Consider the following 23,832-nt stretch of genomic DNA (forward strand, 5'->3'; position numbering starts at 1 on the left):
TTTCCAGTGACCCAGCTCACCCCACACTGTATTCTGTCACCGAGACATTTCTTTCTTTTCCTGCACTTCAGACCCATGAAACATCATAGCCATGTATACACTTATAAATCCTTAATTTACAGCCCTTGTAAAAATCTTCTGCCAAGATGAAAAGCTGGAACTTCAGAGAGGGGAGCCAGAGCAGAAAGGGAAGAGCTCTGTGGGACGTGTGCGCCCCAATGCCCTCCTCCCTGCTTGCAGCCATGCTTTGTAGGGCTTAGCTGAATTAATTTGCTCTTGTCATCTACAGCCTTAATGATGCTCCTGCTGAATTAGCTGCACCACCAGAAGCCTGGGCATGATGTTGTATAGTGGTATTGTTGTATGTGACAGAGGCAGCGCTTCTGAACCATCTTGGTACTAGGTAGGAGAGCTCTGAAAACACTGAGAAGTGTATTGGCCTCTGCTGCTGCTGGGGTGAAACAGCTCTTGGGAAAAGGCTCTTTAATGTACCATTTGGAAACTGCAGAGAAGAGTCTGAGCACTGATAAAAAGAGACAACCCACAAGGCAAACAGAACAGCCAGAGAGGATCAGTCAGCTCCTGACTCCTGCAAAGGAACCTTCCTACAGGAATACTGATGGTCCAGCTGGAGCAGGCGCTGCTGAGAGCCCTTTTTCCTCTCCCAAACCGAAGAGATGGGTGCTGATGGCAGCCCCAAACACCATCTGTGGGTCATCTGGACTGAGGGTGATCTATTCAGTCACTAGGATTAACACTCCTGCTCCAGCCCAGCATCCAGCCCCATCAGCCCCTGATCACACAGGCCTTATTTTGCAGAGCAGCTCTGCAGAGCGCTGAGCTCCACACGCCCACACTGTTCAAGGTACACCAACACTGAGCCCTCGTATGGGGTCAGCAGGGGTGCTTTATGCAGCAGCAGGGATGTCTAAAGAAGCCACATTGGTCACAGCCTGCAGACCAGCAGATCTCTGCAGCCTGCATTCCCTGCCACAGGCACTGCCTGTGCCACTTTCAGCTCAATCCTGACAAAGTCAATGGGATGCTAAGAGCAGACCAATGAACTCTGTCACTTTTCTGAGTCACACAAAAGCTCCTTGGAGGCAACAGGCACCAATCTTCCCTGCTCCTGTGTGAGCAGTTGCAGGGGAGTCCTTTGCAGGTCACTTCTAAGAAAATTTGGACTTGAACCTATTACTAACACCTCAGACACCTTACTCCAAAAGCATGGAACTGAAGAAGGAATTTCTGAATTCAGAATGCAAACTCAGCTGGGACATTACCTTGGGCTCAGAAGTAAAGCCACTGAGCTGCAGCATGGAGAGCCTGAGCTCCACAGCCCCTGCTCGTGCCTTGGCTGCTGTTTACAGGAGGCTTTGGCTGGCAGCTGCCTGTCCTGCCTGACCCCAGGTCCTGCTAATTTCCTCACAGGAACATCTCCACAGCATTGCTAGTGAGCTAGGGTCAATCCCATTGCCCAGGAGGGTGCAACTGCACAGCTCCCATGGCTTTTCCTGGGATGAAACCTAACTTCTTGCTTCAGCAAGAGCGGGGAGGGGGAGATTGCTTTGCTTGTTACTTTTTATGAAGACAACACACTGCTTTTGGGTCATTTTCCAGGCACCAGGTCTGGAAAATGAGAAAGGACTCTGGTGAATACAGTAACCCAGACATGTTTGCACTGGCTGTTACACTAGACAGTAAACAGGTGACTCAAGCACGGCTTGGCTCCCCTGTGTGATGGAGTCTGCACAAAGGCCTGGAGTAACCTGAACTGGAGGGTTTGCCCTGAAGCAGACACTTATGGATGCTAGCTCTGATTTTCACAAGCTCCTGAGGGAACGTGGTGCCCCAGCTCTCCTAGTAAGCATAACTTGAGCCCTCACAGTTACCTTGAAAAACGAGGATGAAAACTCAGCTGTGATGTTAAAAGGGAGTGGGGGCAAACCCCCAAGCGAATAATCCAGCTGTGGGGAACAGCTGGCAGCACACCCAGACAAGCTCACATACGTTCATGTGCAATCACAGATTGCTGTGTTCAAAGGAAGGGCCCCCTGGAATTCACTCACTCCCATTCCCAGTCCAGCAGTCTGCCTGGCAGGCTATCAAAAGTCTTGAGTTACCTTCAGGATCATTTCAGCCCGAGTCATGCCTTTCACCACTATCTTTGTGTAGCTGGCAGGAGCCTTCCTCACCACTTGGGACCCAATGGAGGGCAGGTCCAGGAGAACCATCTTCAGAGAGTGAGTGTCCAGCAGCAACTGCAACAGTTAATCACATAATAACCCCTTATTCAGGGCCCTTGCACCAAGCTCCATCAGCTGCTATAACCCAACACCCTTAAAGTTCAGCACTTGACAGGATCAGAGGATGTTATGGGTTGGAAGGGACCTTCGGAGATCATTAAGGCGAACCCCCCTGCTGGAGCAGGACCACATAACCATCCAACCTAGTGCAGGTCACACAGGAACACATGGAACACATCCAGATGGGTCTTGAAAGTCTCCATTCCCACACTGGAAAGAATCCTGGTAATTGGACTGCAGGAACAGGAGGGATTGACTCACATAATTACATCTGAAGGGGACAAGACCACCTGTGGATATGCATCAGCACTGCTGATTTTAACAGAGCACTGCTCTGCTGTTTCAAAATGACTGATGGCAGCTCAACATCTGGCCCACAAGGCATGGATTTCCAGTCCTTCTATCCTCACCAGTATGAAGTGAAGCAATCTCCATTACCTGTAGCTGTATCATTATTTCAGTACTGAGGTCAAATGAATTAACACCATGCTTCCTCCTGCACCAGCTACTCACTGTGTCAGGTTCTCTGCATTTACTCAACCACTTGGAGTTATTTATTTAATTAAAAAGAAAACTCAACACAATAGAGCTACACTGAGAACTGCTCCAGATCCTGTGCTCACTGGTACTCTGTACCCCCAGTGTGTGCTGGTTTTTACCGTGCCAGTGACTGAATAAGCAGCAAGGAGCAGCCAAGAAATTCAGCCCAGACAAGCACTGTCTGATGACAAAATGCTGTGGGTAGGGCTTCTTAGAGGAAAAAATCATCCCAAAAGTCACACTCTTCTGATTGCACAAGGTATGTTTGAAGAGGTGAGACAAGGCCAGTGAAGGACAGAAATCTTAAATCGATTTATTTACAGCAATGAGTGTGACAGCCCCCCCTGGGCTGTTGGCACACCCCATGCACACAACATGAAGGGCACTGCAGAACCCTCAGCAGTCACCATGAACAATTCAGCTCAAACACAAAGGACTGAGCTGGAGAGGAGGAGGACTGGTGGGTGACACCAGTGCAGATCTGGACCCTGTTATCTGCAGCAGCTATCACGGCTGTGTGTTGCCTGCTTGATGGTTTGCATGAGATGAGCCAATGCCACCAATCTCATCCTGGGAAGCCAGGAAACCACAGCACAAACCAGCAGCTCTGTGCACCCCAGAGCTGCTGGAGCCTGGTGTCAGCTCAAGCTGTCATATCTGGATTCCTAGGAGTGATCTCATAGATGGAAGGTTTTGCACAGTTGAGCAATTCACATCTCCCCACGTAAAGGCTCTCATGTCTAACAGGAGTTCTGCACACTCTGCAGCCTGTCCCACAGGTACAGCACTCACAGCCTCTGTCCCCTCACCCTGTCTCTCCCCACTACCCATGCCAGGGTCCTGGCATTGCTAACTCACTGCCAAAGCTTGCTGAGATGGAGAATTGTTGTTAAGTCAGAGAGACAAACACAGAAAGTGAAACCCCATGCAGAGGTCTCGCTCCCTGCACCAAATGCCTCTGTGCATACCACCCTGGGGTCCAGAGTTCCAACACCATTATCAGCCAGCAGCAGGAGAAGCTGTGTTCAGGGCTGGGAAAATGCAATTCCACAGCAACATCTGCAACAGGAGGAGAATGGAAAGATGCCAGGGGGTGATCAGGAGGGTGCTAAGGGAACTGAGGACCCACACAGAGGAGATCAGCTTCTGAAGACCTCTGCACATCTAAGTCCCACTTACAACTGGAGATACTCACTGTGAATCAGGCTAATAAAACCCCTTCTGATCTACTTTAAAGCAGCAATTTGGGCCTGCTATTCCAATACAGTAATACTAAAACCTTTCAACTTTAGACACAAGCCTACTGCTGGCAACCAATTAATCACTTTAGATGCTGATTTAAAAGAAAAAAAAAAAAAAGACTCCATTTAATCACTCTCAGGTTATTGTTCATTGCCCAAGATGAGCAGGAACCATACTTTACTCATTTGCTTTCTATTAAGAAAGGGAAGGTTTTGATGTAAAGCTCCTGTTTCATTTTGCAGACACACACTGCTCAGAACCCATCTTTGATGCCTAAAATCCAAGCAGCTTTTAAGGCATGGTTTTGAAGTTCACAGCAGTCCCATTAGGGACAAATCTGCTTTTTTCTTTTTTGTTTTTTAATCAGCCCACAGGGGAGCTGCTGTGAGGGGACAGCTGAAATCCTGACTCATCCTGGCAGAGCAGCAGGGTCCCAGCCCACAGGCAGGGGTGGGAGATGGAGGGCCCCAGCTCTGCAGCTGCACTCATGGTCTCAAGACAATAAATACCCCACACTGCCCACTCACATGCAACCTGGGGACAGGGACTCCTGTCAAGGGGCAGCATAAATTCCTACCTTAATCCAAGTGGCAATCATTTTTCAGCACACTGAAGACATCTTGACACTTCAGCCAGGTGCACAAGAGGTTTGCTGTTCCTGTGCTATGGTTACTTTAGCAAAGCAAGAGCTCCTCTGATTGGGAAGGTGCCTGGGACCCCTCTCCTGGGAAAAGTTCAGCTGCAGCAGTATCCCTGTAATCCTCCTTCCACTCTGCCTGGTCCCAGAGTGCATCCTTGCTGCCTCAACTGCACCAGAGCTCAGGACACCTAATCGAGGTCTCTGCCCCCATTTACCAAAAACTGCCTCAACTTGTTGCACCCCAAAGTCACACAGTATGACAGCCAAGGCACCTACTTTTTCTTACCTGTTCTGCACCCACCATGCTGATAGGTTTGCACTTGAAGAGATGGTTAATGAACTTGGGAATGAAGGAGCTGCAGAGAAGAAATACAAAATGAGACAGCTACACCTGAGTATTTGGAGTCATACAGACTGCTGTGGTAACAAAGCTTGCAAACCCAGGCTTTCAAAACCCAGCCCAGGCTTTCCACAAAGACACTGTGAGTGCCTGGTTCTTCAGCTGATTCCAGACACATTAAGTATGATAAATAAATAAAACCCCCAAACCCTAGGTACAATTCTTTTACTTTAATCCACACTGATCCCAAAGATAATTGAGAAGTTGTCCACGAACTCTGCAAATAAATTGTTATAAACTATTTATGAAGCATTACAGCACAAGGTCAAACACAAGCAAACTATGGTACATAATAAACCCAGCAAGGCACCAGGGTCAGTGCAGCTATCCACAGAGTGGAAGTGTCTTGATTGTATCCAGAACCTACATTTCACTGCATACAAGTAATTCCATAACATGCATATTAAATGCTGAACTTGAGGTGCAGCCAAGGCTGGAGGTCTGCTGGGCCCTGGACACACACTGAAAGGCACTTCTCCAGAAAGCCTCTGGCCAACACAATCAGAACAAGAAAGAGTTTTGTGAAAAGGAAAACACCATTATCCTATTTTACTGAGGTGGGCTTCAGACTCAGGAAAGTGACTAAGTCATGTACACATGACCAGGGAGAACTTGGCAAAGATGGAGGCCCAGTGCTCACCACCTTGGAAAACCTACTCCAGAGTGTCAGCTTTGCTCTTAGCTTTTTGCTTCCTGACTTTAGGCTTTGTGGCAGTTTCATTCTTCAGTGGAGAAGCAGATGATCCCTTCTAGCAGAAGCACTGCTGAGCACCTGTGAGACCTGCTCTTGTCCCACCTACTCTGCCAAGTTGCAGCACCAGGTGAATTCAGAACATGAGGAGAGAGGCCAGCATGAGCAACTCAAGCTCTGTCAGGACCACACAATTCATGCTCCTGTCCTCCTCCTGCTGCCTTGTTTTTAAGGTACTCTCTTTCCTCCACACAGCCCTCTTTGGCTGAATGCCTACACAGCTCAGGTTTCCAGGACCTTGACCATGACCTGGTGACAGGTCTTAAGATTTTAATGGGCTCATTAAGTTCATTTAAGTTGTCTGTTTTCTGTCCTCTTTGAGGAGGTGCTGTTTATGGTGATGATCTAAATTCAGTGTGATTTCCCCCCTGCATCTGGTAAGCTATTTGTTTCCTTCCCACGAAGCAAGGAGCATGGACAGCATCTTGTTTGTCCTGCCACCTGTTTTCCAAGCCAGCACATTTATTTTTTGCCCTTTCTCATGGAAGAATGACAAAAGCATAACTCAGGCAAAGAGCAGGCCAAGCTGCTGAGCAAATTGAAAAAAATGGTTCAAGGAAGAGTCCTTCCAAGTGAAGGCTCCTTCCCTTCCCCTTCCCTCAGACACCACCACGACCTCTCTCAGTGAATCATCTTTTCCTGGAGAGGTGTCAAGGGGAACAATTTCAAACTCCTATTGAGAACCAGCTACTGGGCTGCCCCAAACATTTTTGAATTTGGCCACCAGAGAAACAACCTTGGCAACAAATTATAAATAAGAGGAGGAAAACAAGCTCTGTCTGCTCCTGCACGAAAGCACTGCAGCAGAGATTAACTTCTCTGTTTCAGGAGCCCATTTTTCAGATGGATAACTGATTCCCAGAGGGCAATCAGAGAGTGCCAAGCACAGCTGGAGCTTAGGTGATGCTATAAAATGATCAATGGGTAGCAGCTCTGGATGCAGCAGAAGAGCACAGGAGATTAATTGTACCTTTGATCTCACACGCAGGTCCAACTGCCCCTCCCTCTGGAAGGTCAGGCGTGGAGCTGCTGCTGCTGATGGGTGTAAGAACCAGGGCCAGCCTCTCTTCCTGCAGGGTGGCAGAGCAGCAGCCAAAGGACTCCCTCTCCTCTTTTTTTTTTAAATCTTCTTCTCTACACAAGCACATGGCCTCCCCTAGACAGCACTCTGTCTTGCATGAAACAATTCCCAGGCCCCTTTCAGATGGCCACCCACCATCAGTGCAGAAGGGGAGAGCGACCTTCCATCCCCACATGCCTCTTCCTTCACGCTGCCTTATTGCAAACAGCTTCTCAGCTCCAGGAGGACAGACAAGACAAAACCATCACATCCAAGGGGTGGGTTTTTTTGGGGAGGGGCAAGCAGAGACCAGCAAGAGCAGTTGCACTTAACTGAAACATCGACTGGAGCCTCTTGGACTCCATGCCTGGCTCTCAGCACCAGGAGGCCATCCCGACGGGAAGGATTCGTGCGCGTTCAGCGGCAAAGCTCTGCACCAGGTTTTGTACTCTGGATGCCTCCACTCCCTGCACATCCACAGAGCCAGACTGCATGCCAGAATTCATTTACAGCTTCAGCTATAAAACTGAATCCAGCAAACCCTCCATAGAAGCAGACAAGTCCCCAGTGTAATAATAAAGCAGTGCAAGACAGATTAGGAACCTAAAGCACAGAAACCACAGCATCTGAGAGGCTCCCATCCAAGGGCAGCAGCTCTGCCAAAGCCTGTATTTTCCTAATCCCCTGCACTGATGATGCATCAAACACAATGCATTGCTGAGCAAGGCAGACAGAGATGCAACCACAGTCTGTCTGGCTGGTGGGAGACAAGCTACTGCAGGACATTGTTCAAAGCACCCTGGTGGCACTGAGTCACTGCAGCTGAAAAAGGTTTTGCTTGTGCCACCCCCTGAGCTGATGACGAGTCCTTGCAGGCTTGGCTCAGTCTGATGTTCCAAAACCTCCAGGAGCCATCTCATCACCATCTTCTTCCACCCAAGTCCTCTCTCTAAAGGCAAGATGCAAAGACCAAGGGGGGCTGAGAGGATGCCTGCTGCAGTTACCCACCACGCCTGGCTGCTGGTGCTGGAGGAGCTGCTCTCCTGGCGAGGGGCAGAGCTGTTTGTTTTTCCTGTCTCTCGGTTCTAATCTCTTCCTCATTGAGGTCAGATCACAGACTTCCCAAACACATCCCTGCTAGCAGCCGCGGCTTCACCGCTGCGGTTTTTGATTTCAAAGGAAAAGGACAGAGGTGCCGTGAGGAGGGAGCAGCCCCTTGGCCCTGCCTGCTGCAAAGCCAGCTGCTTCTCACTGTCCCAAGGCAGTGGGGGTTGCATATTGGTCAAAACAAACCAAAAAATGACAAATTAGGTTAGAGGACTGATGCAGTTTCTGATGGCCATTTTTCTTCCCCCAGACTTGGCTCAGATGGCTCCGTTTTAAATTTAGTGACTTTAGATGCCTTCTCCCCTGTGGTCCTGTAACTCAACACCAGAGCTTTACACAATCCATTAGAGTGGCTAGCAGCTCACAAAGACACAGGCATTAACATAGGGAGCAGCACAATGCCCATTAAAAGGGCTTTCAGTGCTGTGGAGGGGACACAGAAGGCCAGGTATTTCTGTTGGGCAGGCCAGCATGTTCCATGAGGACTAGGAGCTTCCAAAATACCAATGTGTGCATGCAGTCAAATGCCACAAGCACGTCAAACAGCCCAGCTGATGGCTGGTTCTCCTCAAAACCAAGCTGCACAGGAGGACTCTAAATACAATCTGACACAAACAATCTTCAGGAACCAAATTTTCACTTCTAAACCTGATCCCCACAGCACAGAGTATTCAGGGCTGTGTTTCAGGTTTAATGTGCTGTAGATCAGAGCTGCAGGGTTTTGAAGCAGAGCAGCAGCCTTGCAGGGTTCTGTGCTCTGCTACAGGCCACGCTGGGATGAAGGCACTCAGCTAGATGTGAGCTTTCCCCAAATGTGAGTGCTGGGTATTTTATCTGGAGTTTACTTGGTATGTGCTTAGCAATAAAGTTAAAAAGGAGGCAGCTAAGCTGGGGTATTAAGAGAGTGCTGTGAACAGCTGAGTAAATGGGGGAGGGTTATTTATCACCATGTTAGCCATACAAAATCCAAGCGTGACCACATAGAAGGCTTAAGTGCAATAAATTTTCACTGGGACAGCGTTTCAAACAGTGATTATGGGCAATGTCATAATGTGATTTATCAGTAACTGCTCCTTAATGCAAACTAATGAGTATCCAGAGATAGGAAGGGGGAATGCAACTCTCAGGCCAGGCTCCCTACTGTGAAGACTAAGTTCTCAGAAGAGCCTGCTGCATCTCTCTCCCTGCTGAAGCAGGAGCTGAGGCTCCAGTCTCAAACCTGCACAGTAACTGCCAGACCATGCAGTTTATTTGAGGATGATTAGCTAATTACAGATGAATGAAGTGTTAAGGTATTTTAGAGTGACACATGACACGCATGGTGCTGCTCCCAAGTCTATCAGCACAGTCACATGCAACACCAAAAGCAGCAGCTACAGTTGGCAGAGTCCTCCTGAGGATTTTTCATGGGGCACCGGCATGCAAAGCTCAGCTGGCCACAGGCAACCAGGGAAGAGTTCAAAGTATCTTCTCAAAGAGCTGTGGTTTTGTTTCAGACACCTAACTTCAAAGTTTGGATCTCCAAGAGATGCTGGAGAGCTGCACCCTCCACAGGGCAGGGGCTTCTCTGTCTCATCTGCCAGTTCTTTCAAGCTGCTCAACTTCAAATCATCTGCCAAGAAGATACTCAGAGTATTCCCTACTGAGCTATCTTTGCACAGCACAGCAGCTTTCAGACTGTGAAGGCAGAATACATGCCTCACACATGCCCTGCTCTTGTAAAAAGTTATTCTGAGGCAAAAGATGCATCAAATGCCTCAGCACCTGAAGGCACCACAACCTCTTATCACTGGAAGGAAAGTTGGTTTCCCCAGAGGAAGAGTTGTGTGTACATTCAGACACTGAAAGTAGTTTATGGATATCCAACCCCAACCCTTCTGTGCTGGGCAAACAGCAGACAGCAACCATCAGATTATTTTGTGGGGTGGTTTAGGCATGTAAGGAGGAACCAATAAAAAACAAACACCTGAGAAAATCTGCCTCAGCAGGAAACCTGAGACAAGAAGGTGTCTTTTAACCTTGCCAGCAGCTGCTGGTGTTTGCTGCCCTACCCCACCTGCTTCTGTGGTCTCCTTGGATGGAGAGGTTCTTCACACAGCCACTAACAGCCATGGACACTGCACGCTGGAAAGCAAATAGATTATCACATACAGACTGGTGAGCAGCAGAGCCCTGGATAAGCTCTGTGCCATGCTGGCAACTTACTTTGCAAATTTTATGCAGAACTGAGTGAAATACTTTCTGGTGGAGGCCAGGTTGTCACGGATGATGGGGACGTTCTGTTTAATGTGCAGAATCACTGAGGTGACATAAGGACTCTGGTCACCAACGTGCTCCACATTCTGCCACTGCATCTGCACAAAGAGGAAAAAAAACAACCTGGAAGACTGTTGGATTCATGAAGGCTCAAGCAGCAGGTAAGGAAAAGTGTGCAAACGTTCTGCCAACAGATCCCTAAGGAACCATGAAGAGATTGCCTCTGGAACTCACCACCAAGGTCAAGTTCTTTGCCACTGTACTGATGGAGCAAAACCCTTCCACAATGAGCCACGAAGCAAACCCAGCACAGCCCTTTCTGCACCAGAGCAAAGAGAGATCCTGAGTGGTCACCCACACAAGCAGGGACCACAAGTGTGAAAAAGGCTCAAAAGCTCACCAGACTGCCTCAATATTTAACAGTTTCCAGTCTGCTGGGATGACGTGCCCAGAGAAATCCTGATTACAGGCATTTGAGAAAATATCTGCAAGCTTGCAAAGTCTGGATTCCTGTATGGCAGCCAAGACTTTAATACTGGTGAGGCTGATGACAGATAGATGGAAGAGGTAGAAATAGTCTTTAAAAAAGTCCAAAGCACTCTACACCAGCATAGCTCAGACTGCAAACCCTCATGGTGTACAAGCTAGGATGCCAACTGCAGCTCATCCCAAATATATGTAAAACAAAACAAAACAAAACAAACCCAAACCAAGAAGAGTTACTCAACCTCCCATTTTGTTTTCATCTGCTGTCAGCAGAAATGCAACAGAATAGCCCCTGTGAGCCAGACGTGCGACTCCCCTGCCTCTGAGCCTTGTCTGCAGTGCACAGGGAGCACACATGTGAACTAAAACCAAAAAGAGGTAATTGGGTAAGGCCTGGCCAAGCATCCCTGCCTGTGACTGAGTCTGAGTGAGGAACAGGAGCATGCAGCAAAGTGCTGTTAGCTGTGCTACTGTTCGGAGGCTACGCACTCTGCGACGTGCTCCAGCTGCTCGGAGATGCTGCTGCCCGTGCCAGAGAGGAAACAGGAGGAAGAGAGATATGAAATCAGGATAGGAAACTGGGCACATGAGGAAGATGAGCTTTGTCTTCTGAGAGGCTGTTTGTCCTCAAAGTTGTTTTCTCAAGTTCTGGATTTTGCACGAGGTTGTTTTGTTCCTGGGTTTGATTTAATGATGGCTACTTTGTCCACTGCAACCCAGCTGATTCAATTCCATCCAAACATGCAGCCTGAAGTGACTTAGTGGGCAAGAGAAGCCAAATTCTTTGCAAAACCACAGTGGCTGAGGGAGCCTGCACGTGTCCTACCAAAGCTGTCTTAGCTAAACCAAGCACCCAAACTCCCAGCCTGCTCATCTTGCAACACCAGGTTGCTAGAGGGGATCTCTCTGCTCATCCTGCATCACCAGGTAGCTAGAGAGGATCTCTCTGCTCATCCTGCATCACCAGGTAGCTGGAAGGGATGTCTCTGCTCATCCTGCATCACCAGGTAGCTAGAGGGGATCTCTCTGTTCATCCTGCATCACCAGGTAGCTGGAAGGGATGTCTCTGCTCATCCTGCATCACCAGGTAGCTAGAGGGGATGTCTCTGCTCATCCTGCATCACCAGGTAGCTGGAAGGGATCTCTCTGCTCATCCTGCATCACCAGGTAGCTGGAAGGGATGTCTCTGCTCATCCTGCATCACCAGGTAGCTAGAGGGGATCTCTCTGCTCATCCTGCATCACCAGGTAGCTGGAAGGGATGTCTCTGCTCATCCTGCATCACCAGGTACCTAGAGAGGATCTCTCTGCTCATCCTGCATCACCAGGTACCTAGAGAGGATCTCTCTGCTCATCCTGCATCACCAGGTAGCTAGAGGGGATCTCTCTGCTCATCCTGCATCACCAGGTAGCTAGAGGGGATCTCTCTGCTCATCCTGCATCACCAGGTACCTAGAGAGGATCTCTCTGCTCATCCTGCATCACCAGGTAGCTAGAGGGGATCTCTCTGCTCATCCTGCATCACCAGGTAGCTAGAGGGGATCTCTCTGCTCATCCTGCATCACCAGGTAGCTAGAGGGGATCTCTCTGCTCATCCTGCATCACCAGGTAGCTAGAGGGGATCTCTCTGCTCATCCTGCATCACCAGGTAGCTAGAGAGGATGTCTTTGCTCATCCTGCATCACCAGGTTGCTAGAGAGGATCTCTCTGCTCATCCTGCATCACCAGGTAGCTAGAGAGGATCTCTCTGCTCATCCTGCATCACCAGGTAGCTAGAGGGGATCTCTCTGCTCATCTTGCATCACCAGGTAGCTAGAGAGGATCTCTCTGCTCATCTTGCATCACCAGGTAGCTAGAGAGGATCTCTCTGCTCATCTTGCATCACCAGGTAGCTGGAAGGGATGTCTTTGCTCATCTTGCATCACCAGGTAGCTAGAGAGGATCTCTCTGCTCATCTTGCCTTACCAGGTAGCTAGCAGGGATCTCTCTCATCACCTGCTCTCCAGGCCTTAGTTCCATTTGGAAGACTGCTCAAGAGACAACTGCTCTGCTCTTCTATTCCTCATGGTGCTTGTCATACCAAAAGAAACACTTTTGTGGCTGTCTCCCTGCTGGACTCACATTCCCAATGCTGTCCTCTCCTTGACAGATAGCAATCTTCAACCAAGAGAGCATCCCCAGGTAGTTAAAATGGCCAGAAAGTGGGAAGGAACTGCTGAGTTGAATTATTGCAACAACAATAAAACAGTAGCTTTTTCATTTGGGTGCTCTTCATTCCAAAACCAATACTTCACCAACAAACCTTTTAAAGCATGAGCAGTAAAAATAGCCCTTTGTGTGTGTGTGTCTATCTGGGTGTGTTTCACCCAAGGAAAAAAAAAAAAGAACAACCCAGTAGCTGCACTGGAAGACATAGCACACATACTGAAAAGTCATCAAAAGAAATATGAGCCCAACTCTTCTGGTAAAGCTTTGTTCCTGTCATTTGAAATTTATTCCTCTTTTTCCCTTGTCCTGTGTTTTTCTTGGGATATCCACAGGGTTTGCATACACAAGCTGAAAGTGAGCCCAAGGAACAGGAGCTGCAAGGCCTTGCACTCATCAGCCAAAGGGAGAAGCCCCATGCATGAGGGGGGTGTGTGTGTGCCCAGGAGTGGCCCAAGGGCACCTGCACACTGCAAGGACACAAAGGCACCTGCAAGGATGGGTTTGAAGACCTGGTGCTACCTCCATAACTGGGCTGTACAACAAAACCCACAGGACCCTCGAGATTCCTAAGAAGGGGAGGAGAAGAGAGAAACCTTGAGCAGAACTTTGGTGGTCTGGCACTTAGAGAGCTGTACAACCTTCTGGGCATAGCAGGGGCTCAAGAGTGACCCTGGGTCTGCCCAGCTGTGGGTCTCCATGTCTCCAGAGAACTGGAAGTGGGGTGGCAGGGCCAAACCAGGAACCACCATGTCCCTGCTCCATGTCCAACACTCAAAAGGTCCAGCAAAAGGTTTTTTTGGTGATTTGATGGAGGATGAATCAGTCTCCAAGTCTGCAGAATCCCACTGCCAGCTTATGACAGGTTCCAGGCTGGGCACGGGGAGTATCTGCAACTGCTGGGCCAGCACCTTCTCCCTTGACCTTCTATGGCTCATGCAGGAAGAGGTGGGAGGCAGAAGGACAGTAGGTGCTGCAGGCAGCAGATATTTGAAACTACCTTTGAAACTGCCTCCCCTGTTTCCCAACACAAGTCTTGGGTTGCAGTGCTGCATGCTGCCCTGTGTTTGAGGGCTAAAACGTACCCATGCTGACTTTTAATTAGCAGCTGGCAGCTCTGATCACCCTGCTCTGGGGCTTTCCTTCTGCTGGAGAGGCTATTACAGCTCCATGCCTAAGTGCTTGCTGTTGTCCACTCAGTTGTAGGGGAGTAGGAGACTGCAGCTGTGCCAAAAGGTTTTAGCAAAATATAAAAACCCAGCAAGTGATGGATATGAGTCACTAAAATGTCCCTCAGCCCCAATTACAGGCACAGTTCTAGATATAAATCAATGCTTAATTCAGCAAGTAAATCAAGCCTCAGCCAGTGCAATCCATAAACTTAATTGAGGCACAAATATCCCACACGGATTAGCAGTTCCCTCATGCTGACAATTAAAACCCAAACACACCAGGCAGTTTCAGTGCCTGCTACAGATCAGGACAACACATTCACAGCACTTTGTTATCCAGGATATGACAAGAGGGGTTTAGGGCAAATTCCTTTCCCACCCCACGTCCCAGCTCCCCATCCTACAGCCGTGTTTAATCCTTCCACACCTGCTGTAAAGACTGAGTCAAGATTATCACCTATAAATTCTGGGCCTTCTCATCCTTCACCATTTCTTCCAGAACACACAGAGTAAAGAATGAGGGAAACTCAGCACCATTTCCAGCTGAAAGCAATATTTATGATGCCATTTTCTGTGTTAGATCTCTCAAAGTGGCCAGCAGCCAAAGTGGATTTAGAGGTTTAAGTATTTCTTAATTTACCTCTATGAACATATTTGCAAGAGTCAAAAAAAAAAAAAAAAAAAGCCAGACTCCAACAAAGGAATAGGAGTGTTCAGTCTTGGAGGAGACCAGAGTGAAGTAAATGAAACTAAACAAAGGAAGAACCCTAATGGAGTAGTGGTCTGGAGACAGACCTTCCTTCCCAGCACACGAAAATTGGAATGACTCAGGCACACTCTTTACTCCCTTAATAATTTCTGAAGTTTTACACATCTGTGTTTAAATAATTATATGCGTTTCTCATTCAGCTGCTGGAGTAACAACCTAGCCCTCAAGGAAAGGGAGGAGGAGGGTGAAGGGAAAACAAAACCTCTTGCACCAAACCCAGGTCTAGTAAAAATCACCTAAGAGTGATTGTGTCTGATGCAAATAGTGGAACATGTGCAGGAGTGACCAGTTATTTATTTAGCTAATTCCATAACACTTCACTTGTTTATACATCCTCAGTCCCATCACGTGTGCTGCATTTTACCAGTGTTCCAAAGACAAAAATAAATGGCCTGCCAGCTGCTGCTTTCTCAAGGTTGTGGTTTGCTTGGGTATAAACAGGCAGAGTGATTCAAATATTACCTACCACACTCTGGAGGTTCAGCAGATCTGAGGAGTGCCATGGCACACACAGAACCCACCTGAAGCACTGAGCCCTTCCTAATGCTGTTGTTTTACTGAGATTAAAAAAAAAAATCCTCTTTTCATTTGGAACATGAAGAAGCTCTATTACCAGCTGCATTCCACTTCCAATATTAGCTGGGGGTGGCTGGGGTAGTTACAGCTGGAACACATCATAAAGCAGAGAAGTGAATTCATGGCAGGGAGACAGCTTGTTGATCCTACCAACATGGAGCTCTCTGTGTTTAGTATTTCTAATTAAAAAAAAAAAAGTTCAATCCACTTTTGTTGTCTTCACCTCTGTCTAAAGCAGTCTGGGTTTTCACAATACTTTGGCAAGAAAACCCTAGCTCTGCCTTTTAAAGGTATAAAAGCCAGCAGTGTAACTGCAACAAAATCCTTAGGCACTAATCACTTGAGCCTCTCTAGGAATGGCTCCATGCGTCCTTGAGGGGAATCACAGGAGCACAGGGCTCAATCTCAGCTCCACATTACCCTTTGAGTACCCCCATTTAACAGCCACAAACAGGCAGGCTTGTAAAACTCTGAGTCAAGGAACACAAAGAGGACAGCAAAGGAGAAGGTGTATTTGAAATTCCAAGCTAGCAAAAGTTTTCCCAATTTCAAGGCTGTGGTTGGCATTAAGGAGGGCAAAGAGAAAGCCTTAGATGCTTACAGAAAGGATTTCATTATGCAGGTGGTTTAATGTGCTGAGGGGTTTTGGAGTGAAGGATGTGTTTGTAAGAACAGCAATTGCTGCTTTAAGGAGCAAGCAGGAATCAATGTATGGCTACATCTCAAACCAGCATCAAAGGGATGTCAAAAGTGAAATCAGGCAATCAAAGCAACAAGAATACCACAGGGATCTTAAGGCAACCTCTTCCCCAAACAAATCCATCCCCTACCTTGCTCATAGCAGTCAGGGCAGGGTCACAGGCTGCATCCAGGTCCTGCACTAGCAGCTGTATGCTGTTGGAGATCACACTGTGAAAGAAAACCAAACAGGAGTTTTAGAGTAGCCCTCAGCTGCACGGAGCCAGAACTGCTGTGTTCGGCCACGCAAGGAGGAAAGTCAGCTCCTAGCTGACAGCAGCCTTCTGCTGGGGAGGCATCTGGCTGCAGCTTGCACTGAGAAGAAGCTGGGAAGTGGGGTAAGCTGTGCCTCAGAGCTACACATGGACTTCAGGGCAGAGAGGCCACTTTCACAGTTAACCTTTCTCTGTTCTGACACACGGAAGGGGCTGGAGGTCAAAGGCTTCAGGTGGGATAATCCCTACCTGCACATCAGGAAGAGGAGAAACGTCCGAGTACTGAGCCCAGCTCCAAATTTAATCCAGTTGGTGTAAAACTACCATCTCATCATCTCTCCACTTACTCACAGTCAATATTCTACTACTCACAGAAACTTGCAAAGAGGATTTTAAAAAGTACATCTGTCTGAGCTCTGGAAGTGGCTCCCATTTGAGCAGATCAAGGCTGATGTCTTATTTACACTACGTCTAGGACTGCCGCCATCCATTGTTTGAGTTCCCCAGACACACACCAGACCAAAGGACACATTAATCAAACACACTGCCCTCCCTCCCTCTCTCTTTTTAATTTTCAAACAGCATGATATTGCTTAGAGACATGTTTGATGCCACCAGGTTACAATGTGCACAAAGGTGCAACTGATCCTAAAACAACACCAAGAAACTGTCTGCAGTGACTCAGACCCTCAGGGGCATGTAATCCAGCACTCACATTACAGCTTCCCTAAGCACAGCTTTTCAAACCATCACAGATGCCTGTTTGTAACTTTGGGATTAAATATGCAAGAATTGGATTTTCCTTCTGCTCCTTCTCATCGTGGTAGCACAGATGGAAATTGCAGCTCTGTAGGAAACCTGACCAATGCTTCCTCCAACAATCTTTCCTCCCCCTCGTCTTCTTTGAGAAGTTCTGGAGTTCACTGTTCAAAATATTTCTGTGTCCTCCTCCTCACTGAGATATGGTTATCACCCACTCTTAATCCTGCTGCTGGGATCCAGGTGCTGTTCTTCACCACAGCCCACGCAGGTTGTCTTGTTTGCCTTCCTAGAGCTGCAGCACACAAAGACTGGCACAGGATGCCAACAGGAGACTGTTCCTTCAGAGTAATTAATTTGCTTGTAAAGGCAAACTCATCCAAAATCAGCTGGAAAAATTAGTATGGGAGATGGAGTGGCTACAGGCTTCAAGATTCATGACCTGAAACTTGCATTGGGATAAAAAAAAGCCTGTGACCATTTCTGGTGGTGCCTCTGCTTCTGCTGGGCACTACAGAATTCACTCCCTTGGGGGACTCCACCAGCTCAAGGGGTGCCAAAGGAACTGGATTGAAGTAACCATCTCATGGGCACAGCTGACTCCTGCAGGGCACCTGCTGTCAGGGACTTGGAGGAAAGAGTGGAGGTTCAGCACCGACATGAAACAACCCTCAGCAGTTTCATCACAAGTCTCCACACATCAGGAGGTCTGTCTGAAGCTGGGCCACCAGGCCCTCACCTAGAAAGCAGAAGACTGTAAACTGGGAGAGAATCCTTTGTCTACACTTCAAAACAAGCACCTGCAGTGGAGGGGCAATGGCACAGCAAGGAGCTTGTTGTAAGTGTGCCAGGAGGGCCTGGATCCTGCTTCTGCTAAAAACCACTCCAAATCTTTGCCCCAGGCAGCACAGAACAGTACTTCAGCAGCAGATAATGAATCCTCATACAATCCTTGACAGATGCACAGAAGCTGAGAGATCAGGAAGCCAAGAACTGAGCAGTGTTGCTCTTGCCCTATAGCAAACTTCAGGCCTTCAAGGGGTCTCTGAACGATGCCCACAGCCTCACAACACATGAATAGAGCAGAGAGTGGAAATCATGGGTTCTGGATTGGCATGACAATAATTTTCCTTCTCTTGAGCTCCAAGAAATCATCCTTTTCCCCACTTTTCCTAAAGAAAATGGTTAGCCCCCTCAGGAGTAGCCCCCCACATACATGTGGCCTTATACACGTTTTGGGTGGCTCTGCACTCTCCTTTCTGTGAAGGAAGAAGCACCTTCCAGGGTGTACAAGCAGCAATGTCTTACCACTTTTTTTATGACCATGCCTATCAAGACACCAAATCCCAGAAGAACCAACTTGTTTGCTGTTGAATGAGCAACCACCAGAGAGGTTTATAGCTATGACTTACGCTGACAGAAGACTTAAAGCACTCTACTGGAACAGGCTGGAAGTCAATTAAAAAGCCTTGGTTACATCAGGCCTGTCACCTTAACTTCCAAGCTGCCCAAAGCAGCAAACATGAGCTATATATTTAAGCAATTTCTAAAACACATCACACTGCCTGCCTGTGACCAGCCACCTCATCAGGCAGCCACTGTGGAGACTGAGCAGTGACTCAATGTAACTGGCTCCTGCCAGACTGCTCATGAGAAAAGGCAAAACTCAGCCTCAGCTTGCCCCTGTGAAGACAATTCCATCATACAGCCTTTTTCATTTCTACTCCCCCAGCTATCTTAATTGCTTTGGCTTCATGGACACAGCAACCCCAGCTTTTGGTCAGGGATTCACTCTTAAAAAGGTCTGAGAAATATTCAAAGGGAAGGGAGTCTCTGCAGCCTGGAATGGAGCGCAAGATCATGTGAAAAGCCTGGATGGAGATTCAGTGGGATCCTGCCCAGTAGAGTAAGAGAGGAGGAATCACAGGAAGGAAGTCTTTGAAAAAAAAAAAAAATCTTATTGCTGAATCGTAGTTTTAGGTAGTAAGAGAGCTGGTGACAGGCATCGTGTTCCTAGATTGGTCAAGGTTTCCTTTTGTCTGATGTGAGGCAAACCAATTATATCTTTTTTTGCCTCTATTTCCTTCTAAAAAATATTCAATCTGTTTAGCAGTAGTGGAGAGGAGAGGATGTTAGAGGGGAGTATTTTTAGCATCGTTACGTGAAAAGTTATTTCCATGAATGATAATCTTCTCTCAATTATAACTCCCAAATATAAGATTGGATCAGTCTTTTATGTCATCTGAAATGGAGTTTGATCATCCTGACAAGGCTGCTGATTAACAGTGGGAAGTTAAAGCAGGAAGGAATGTACTGAAATAGCTTCCTTTCTTGAAATGTAACAGCTACCTCACAGAGCTGCCAAGATGCAAATGATGTTTCAAATGGAAACTCACTGTTTCCCTTCCCCTTTCCAGTCCTCTTGTTCCTTTGGCTAGGAAGATGGGGAACAACTACACCTAAAGAACTACTGCTGCTCCTGGGCCAGCCAAGGATGACCATTCCTTCACCAGGAAAATGCCTGTGCCTGGGCTGCTGGCTGGGTCCCCACGACACAGAGATCTTGGGCTCGTATTACTCCAGCACCATCTGGCTGACAAACTGGGATGTTTGAGACATTGTGGGAGGATCATCTGCTGAACCTACATGCTGAAAGTGTCCATCTCTCCTGTCAGGTTGATTCTCTCCACTAGACTTGCATCCACTTTTTCTTTGAGTTTCTCTTCCAGCTGTTAGGAAACAAAACAAGCAATAGATCAGATTTCTTACTTGAAATTACCATTCTCAAAAATTTATGGCCTGGAAAAGTCAGCTTCTTAACACCTAATCTGTGCCCAGACTACATCCAAAACTCAGCCAGTGCACACTGCAAATCACCCTTGTTGGACAGCCTATTGACCTGCCAGGATGGGCTATGGTGGCACTGCATCCTCAAAGAACTAAACCTCCAAGATCATGCATGCAACTCTAGAACAACACACTGACCTACCAGCTCAACACCACAGCATCTCTCCTCCTAATAAAGGATGTGTTTCAACACTTTCTCTGTGCCCAACCTGCAGAGGAGGAGGAATGCCAGTTCTAGTGGTGGAGAGGCCTTGATACAGCCAAACATCACAGCTCATCTACTACCCTGTGGAATTTTGAAAGCACCTGAAGTGTAACAAGCACTTTGGCTGCAAAGTGTATTAGCATAAATACCTCCTCTCTTCACTCCACCTCACCCCAACAGTTCATGCAAACATTTTCCCAAACCTATTCTGAACTGCTGCCTTTTTTTTTTCCTCAGAGGGAGCTCATGAACCACAAGAAGAGTGGTTTTGTTTTGGTCCCCAACCCCAAACAAATTACCTAAGGAGTATAAAAGGATTGAATCCAAAGATGATGCTGCAAAGCAGGATTACAAGCAAATGACTTTTCTCAGGCAAGATCAATACTTATCTTTCGTTGAGATATAGATTTAATAACACAGAGCTCAATATTCAACAGGATGCTAGGTGGTGCAGACACTATTGGGGATATTTTAGTATTTTTGACTCCTCTAGCCTCCTTTCTGAGGAGGAAGAGGGGCTGCTGCTGGGTGCCCTCTCAGAGGAACACTCACCTGCTGGGTGGTGGCCAAGCAGTACTCTGCAGTACTCAGGATGCTGCAAATAAGGCAGAGCTCTTCTGAAGTAAACTTTGCAACTTCAGAGCCTTCCTTTTCTTTCAGCAAACTAGTGATGGTGAGCCCACCACTGCTGCTGGTTGTCCTGGGGAAAAAAAAAACAAAACAACAAACAACCAACAAAAAAAAAAGACAAAATCTGTGAGGCTTTCAGGCACACAGACATCCACACTGCAAATAACTGCCAGGTTTCAATGCCATGAGAAGCCCTTACGGCCACAAAGTTCAATGTTGTGTGTAACACAGATCAGTGTCACTCTACATCAAACCCACAACCGCTCTTCAGGTTAAGAAACATCCTTCAGAATGGCAAAGTCTTCTGGCAAAGGACAACTCATTCATGAGATGGTAGATTAGGATGCAAGTGGAATACATCTTCCCCCAGCTACCTTCACCTTCACTGCCAGTTACTCAAAATCTAATTAAAGATTACAACAAAATCTCAGTAGCTATCAGGCAGCTTGTCATATTTATCTTCTCAGTCCTAAACAGATGTCAACATGCATTTGAAACTTTGCTAACCTGCTTTAAAAACTGATGATATCAACAGAGTAAATTATAGAAGATGTGGCTTCTTTCCACTGTCTTCCAGTGATTAATGGCTGTGTATCAACAAAGAAAAGACTCAGAACACTTCACAGTCAGGAAATTCCCTACCTTTCAACTCTTTATAATCCAAACCCATTAAAAAAAAATAGGACAGTGATATTTATCTTGGACAGCAAAAATGGAGCACACAAAAAATGTGTATAAAGAATGCAACTGAGGTCTGATGAAGAATGCACGTTAAGATTATCTTTCCACTTGTCTGGATGTAACCTTCTCCCCCTTCCATCTGAAAAAGATTTCACTGGTTTCAGAAATTCACTCTGCTGCTCCCAGGTTTACAAGGGAAACAAACTGAAGGTGGTAAACAATGTACAAAATTATCTGTGGTTAAGGTTGGCTCTCAAGGTGCTCCTTTAGCCTGTACGCTTATCCCTACTGCTGTAAGCCCCTAATGATTTCCTTTATTTTCCCTGGATTCACAGCCACATATTTTATTCATACACATACAGAATGTTACAGGGCAGAGGGAGTTACAGGTAAACACTTTAGCACCAGACAAATAAACCACCTTCATTAGAGATTCTTCTGTGGATACTATTGAGCTAAGGCAGCTATGGATCACGGTGTGAATCGGTTGCCCAAGCAGCAGGGGCAGTGCAATTCTGCAAGCCAGGCCTCTCTGAAGAGTCCTGGGGGCTGGCATTTCCACAGGTTCTTCAAGAAACTGCCAATCTGACTGCTAATCAAAGCCAAGTATGAAGCTATCCCCCAGAGGCCCTTAAAAACCCAATGCCATGCCTGTCCATTTGGTCTCTTGCTGTCCCTCAGAGCAATAAATTGAACTTGGGAGAAAACCCTGCAGTAAATGTGGTCAGATTGCTGCTACTTGGTTTCTTTGAGAGAGAAACAGAAGTGTTCACAAGTAATTAATTATCTTCACAAAGCATCTGCTCCTCACTGGAATGTCTCACCAGACGGTGCTGCAGCATTTGGGAAGCCAAACTCACTTGGGCAGGTTTCCAGAGAGAATTTTCCAGGCGTATTCCCGAAGGTACTTCTGGAATATGGTGGTCAGGGCTATCATGGGCTCGCCCGTGCTGAGCTGGGAGCACTGCACCATGCACTTCTTGTAGTACACAAAGAGGTCAGCACAGCTGGGCAGGACGGCTCCTCCCTCGTCCACATTGGGCTTGGGGGGACCTTGAGCCTTGAAATCAGCCACAAACCTGTCAATCAGTTCACTGAGATTCCTGAGGGGGAACAACAGAAAGATGTTTTAGAGCGTTGGGAAGAACAAACACAGAGAGAATAATGCTGCCCTGTCTTGTGACACCAGCAGGCACGTTCAGATTTTAGCAGTGGAGTATTCCAGCCCTGCCTCATCTCCTCCCTCCCAGCACAAAGCTCACACAGGAACGTGGTCCGGCCTGATGAGCACCTTTTGTGCTCATGAGTTTTAGTGGCAGCTTCAATCTGTTCTCCAGTCACATATAAAGGCTCTCAAGCCTGCCAGGACTGGGTTCAGCACATTTGATGCAAGTGCATAAAGTGTATGCTCAGGTTTCATTCCTGGCACCAGCTGAAGGAACAGTCGGGCTTCCCATATCAGCGGCCTCCAGAGCAGAGCTGGGGGAGTGTGGCTTTTAAAGGGATGTGCTCAAAATGGTGAGCCCTTTGCATCTCTTGCTCCCATTTGGATACCACCTGGTTCTGCACAGCTTCACACATCCTTTAAAGAAGTTTTATTTAGCACCAGGACAAAGTGCACTTCCTACTTAAACTCTTTTTAAAAGCATAAAAAGCTCTCCTATTGTCTCCAGTGATTCATTAGAACCTGGTCCTTCCTCAAATATTTTGGTCTTTAGGCAATAATAAACTTCACTCTGCTGTTTCATCAGGACAAAAAAGCTTTTTAGCATGGCAGAGAGCCAGAACCATCAATACAGAACTGAAGAAGCCTTCTGATCTTGGGAAGTCCCTCTGGTCCTACTCCTCCAGAGACAGCACATCCGTGTCAGGAACCAAGACCAGCTCTGCTGACACTGGAGCTCAGCTAAGTGGAGCAACCTTTGCCAGATGAACTAAATTACAGCAATAAACCTCCTCCCCCAGACACACAAACTCACCACAACCTTCCACAAGGAAGTCTGGCTTTTGGGGAATATACAGACACTGCAGATGACAGAGTGGCACTCTGCTGAGCAAAAGGAGTTGTGAAGCTCTTGTGTTTTATATGCACCACTCCAATATGGTCTCAGCATCACTTGTCCCAGTTCTCCCCTTCCCACAGCACAACCTTCACCCCTCTCACTGCTGAGGGTCTAAAGGCTGTGCTGTGCTACAATCCATGGTATCCAAGGAGAAAGCCAAATCCTTAGAAGGAGAATGGAAAAAG

The 23,832-nt window shown here is 47.3% G+C and overlaps 1 protein-coding gene across 1 annotated transcript in view; it reads right to left on the reverse strand.

The window, feature by feature from the left end:
- The window catches only part of VPS53 (VPS53 subunit of GARP complex), a 67,776-nt gene that overhangs the window by 1,578 nt on the left and 42,366 nt on the right, over nucleotides 1-23,832 (reverse strand). Inside the window, exons 14-20 of the mRNA XM_054394315.1 lie at nucleotides 22,445-22,687; nucleotides 20,826-20,973; nucleotides 19,868-19,950; nucleotides 16,340-16,418; nucleotides 10,252-10,400; nucleotides 5,015-5,084; nucleotides 2,124-2,261 (exon numbers count right to left, since the gene is read on the reverse strand). Of these exons, the coding sequence (XP_054250290.1) occupies nucleotides 2,124-2,261; nucleotides 5,015-5,084; nucleotides 10,252-10,400; nucleotides 16,340-16,418; nucleotides 19,868-19,950; nucleotides 20,826-20,973; nucleotides 22,445-22,687 (910 nt within the window). The remainder of the gene's footprint in view (nucleotides 1-2,123; nucleotides 2,262-5,014; nucleotides 5,085-10,251; nucleotides 10,401-16,339; nucleotides 16,419-19,867; nucleotides 19,951-20,825; nucleotides 20,974-22,444; nucleotides 22,688-23,832) is intronic.

This window comes from Indicator indicator, chromosome 30 (assembly GCF_027791375.1).
Source record: "Indicator indicator isolate 239-I01 chromosome 30, UM_Iind_1.1, whole genome shotgun sequence".
NCBI lineage: Eukaryota > Metazoa > Chordata > Aves > Piciformes > Indicatoridae > Indicator > Indicator indicator.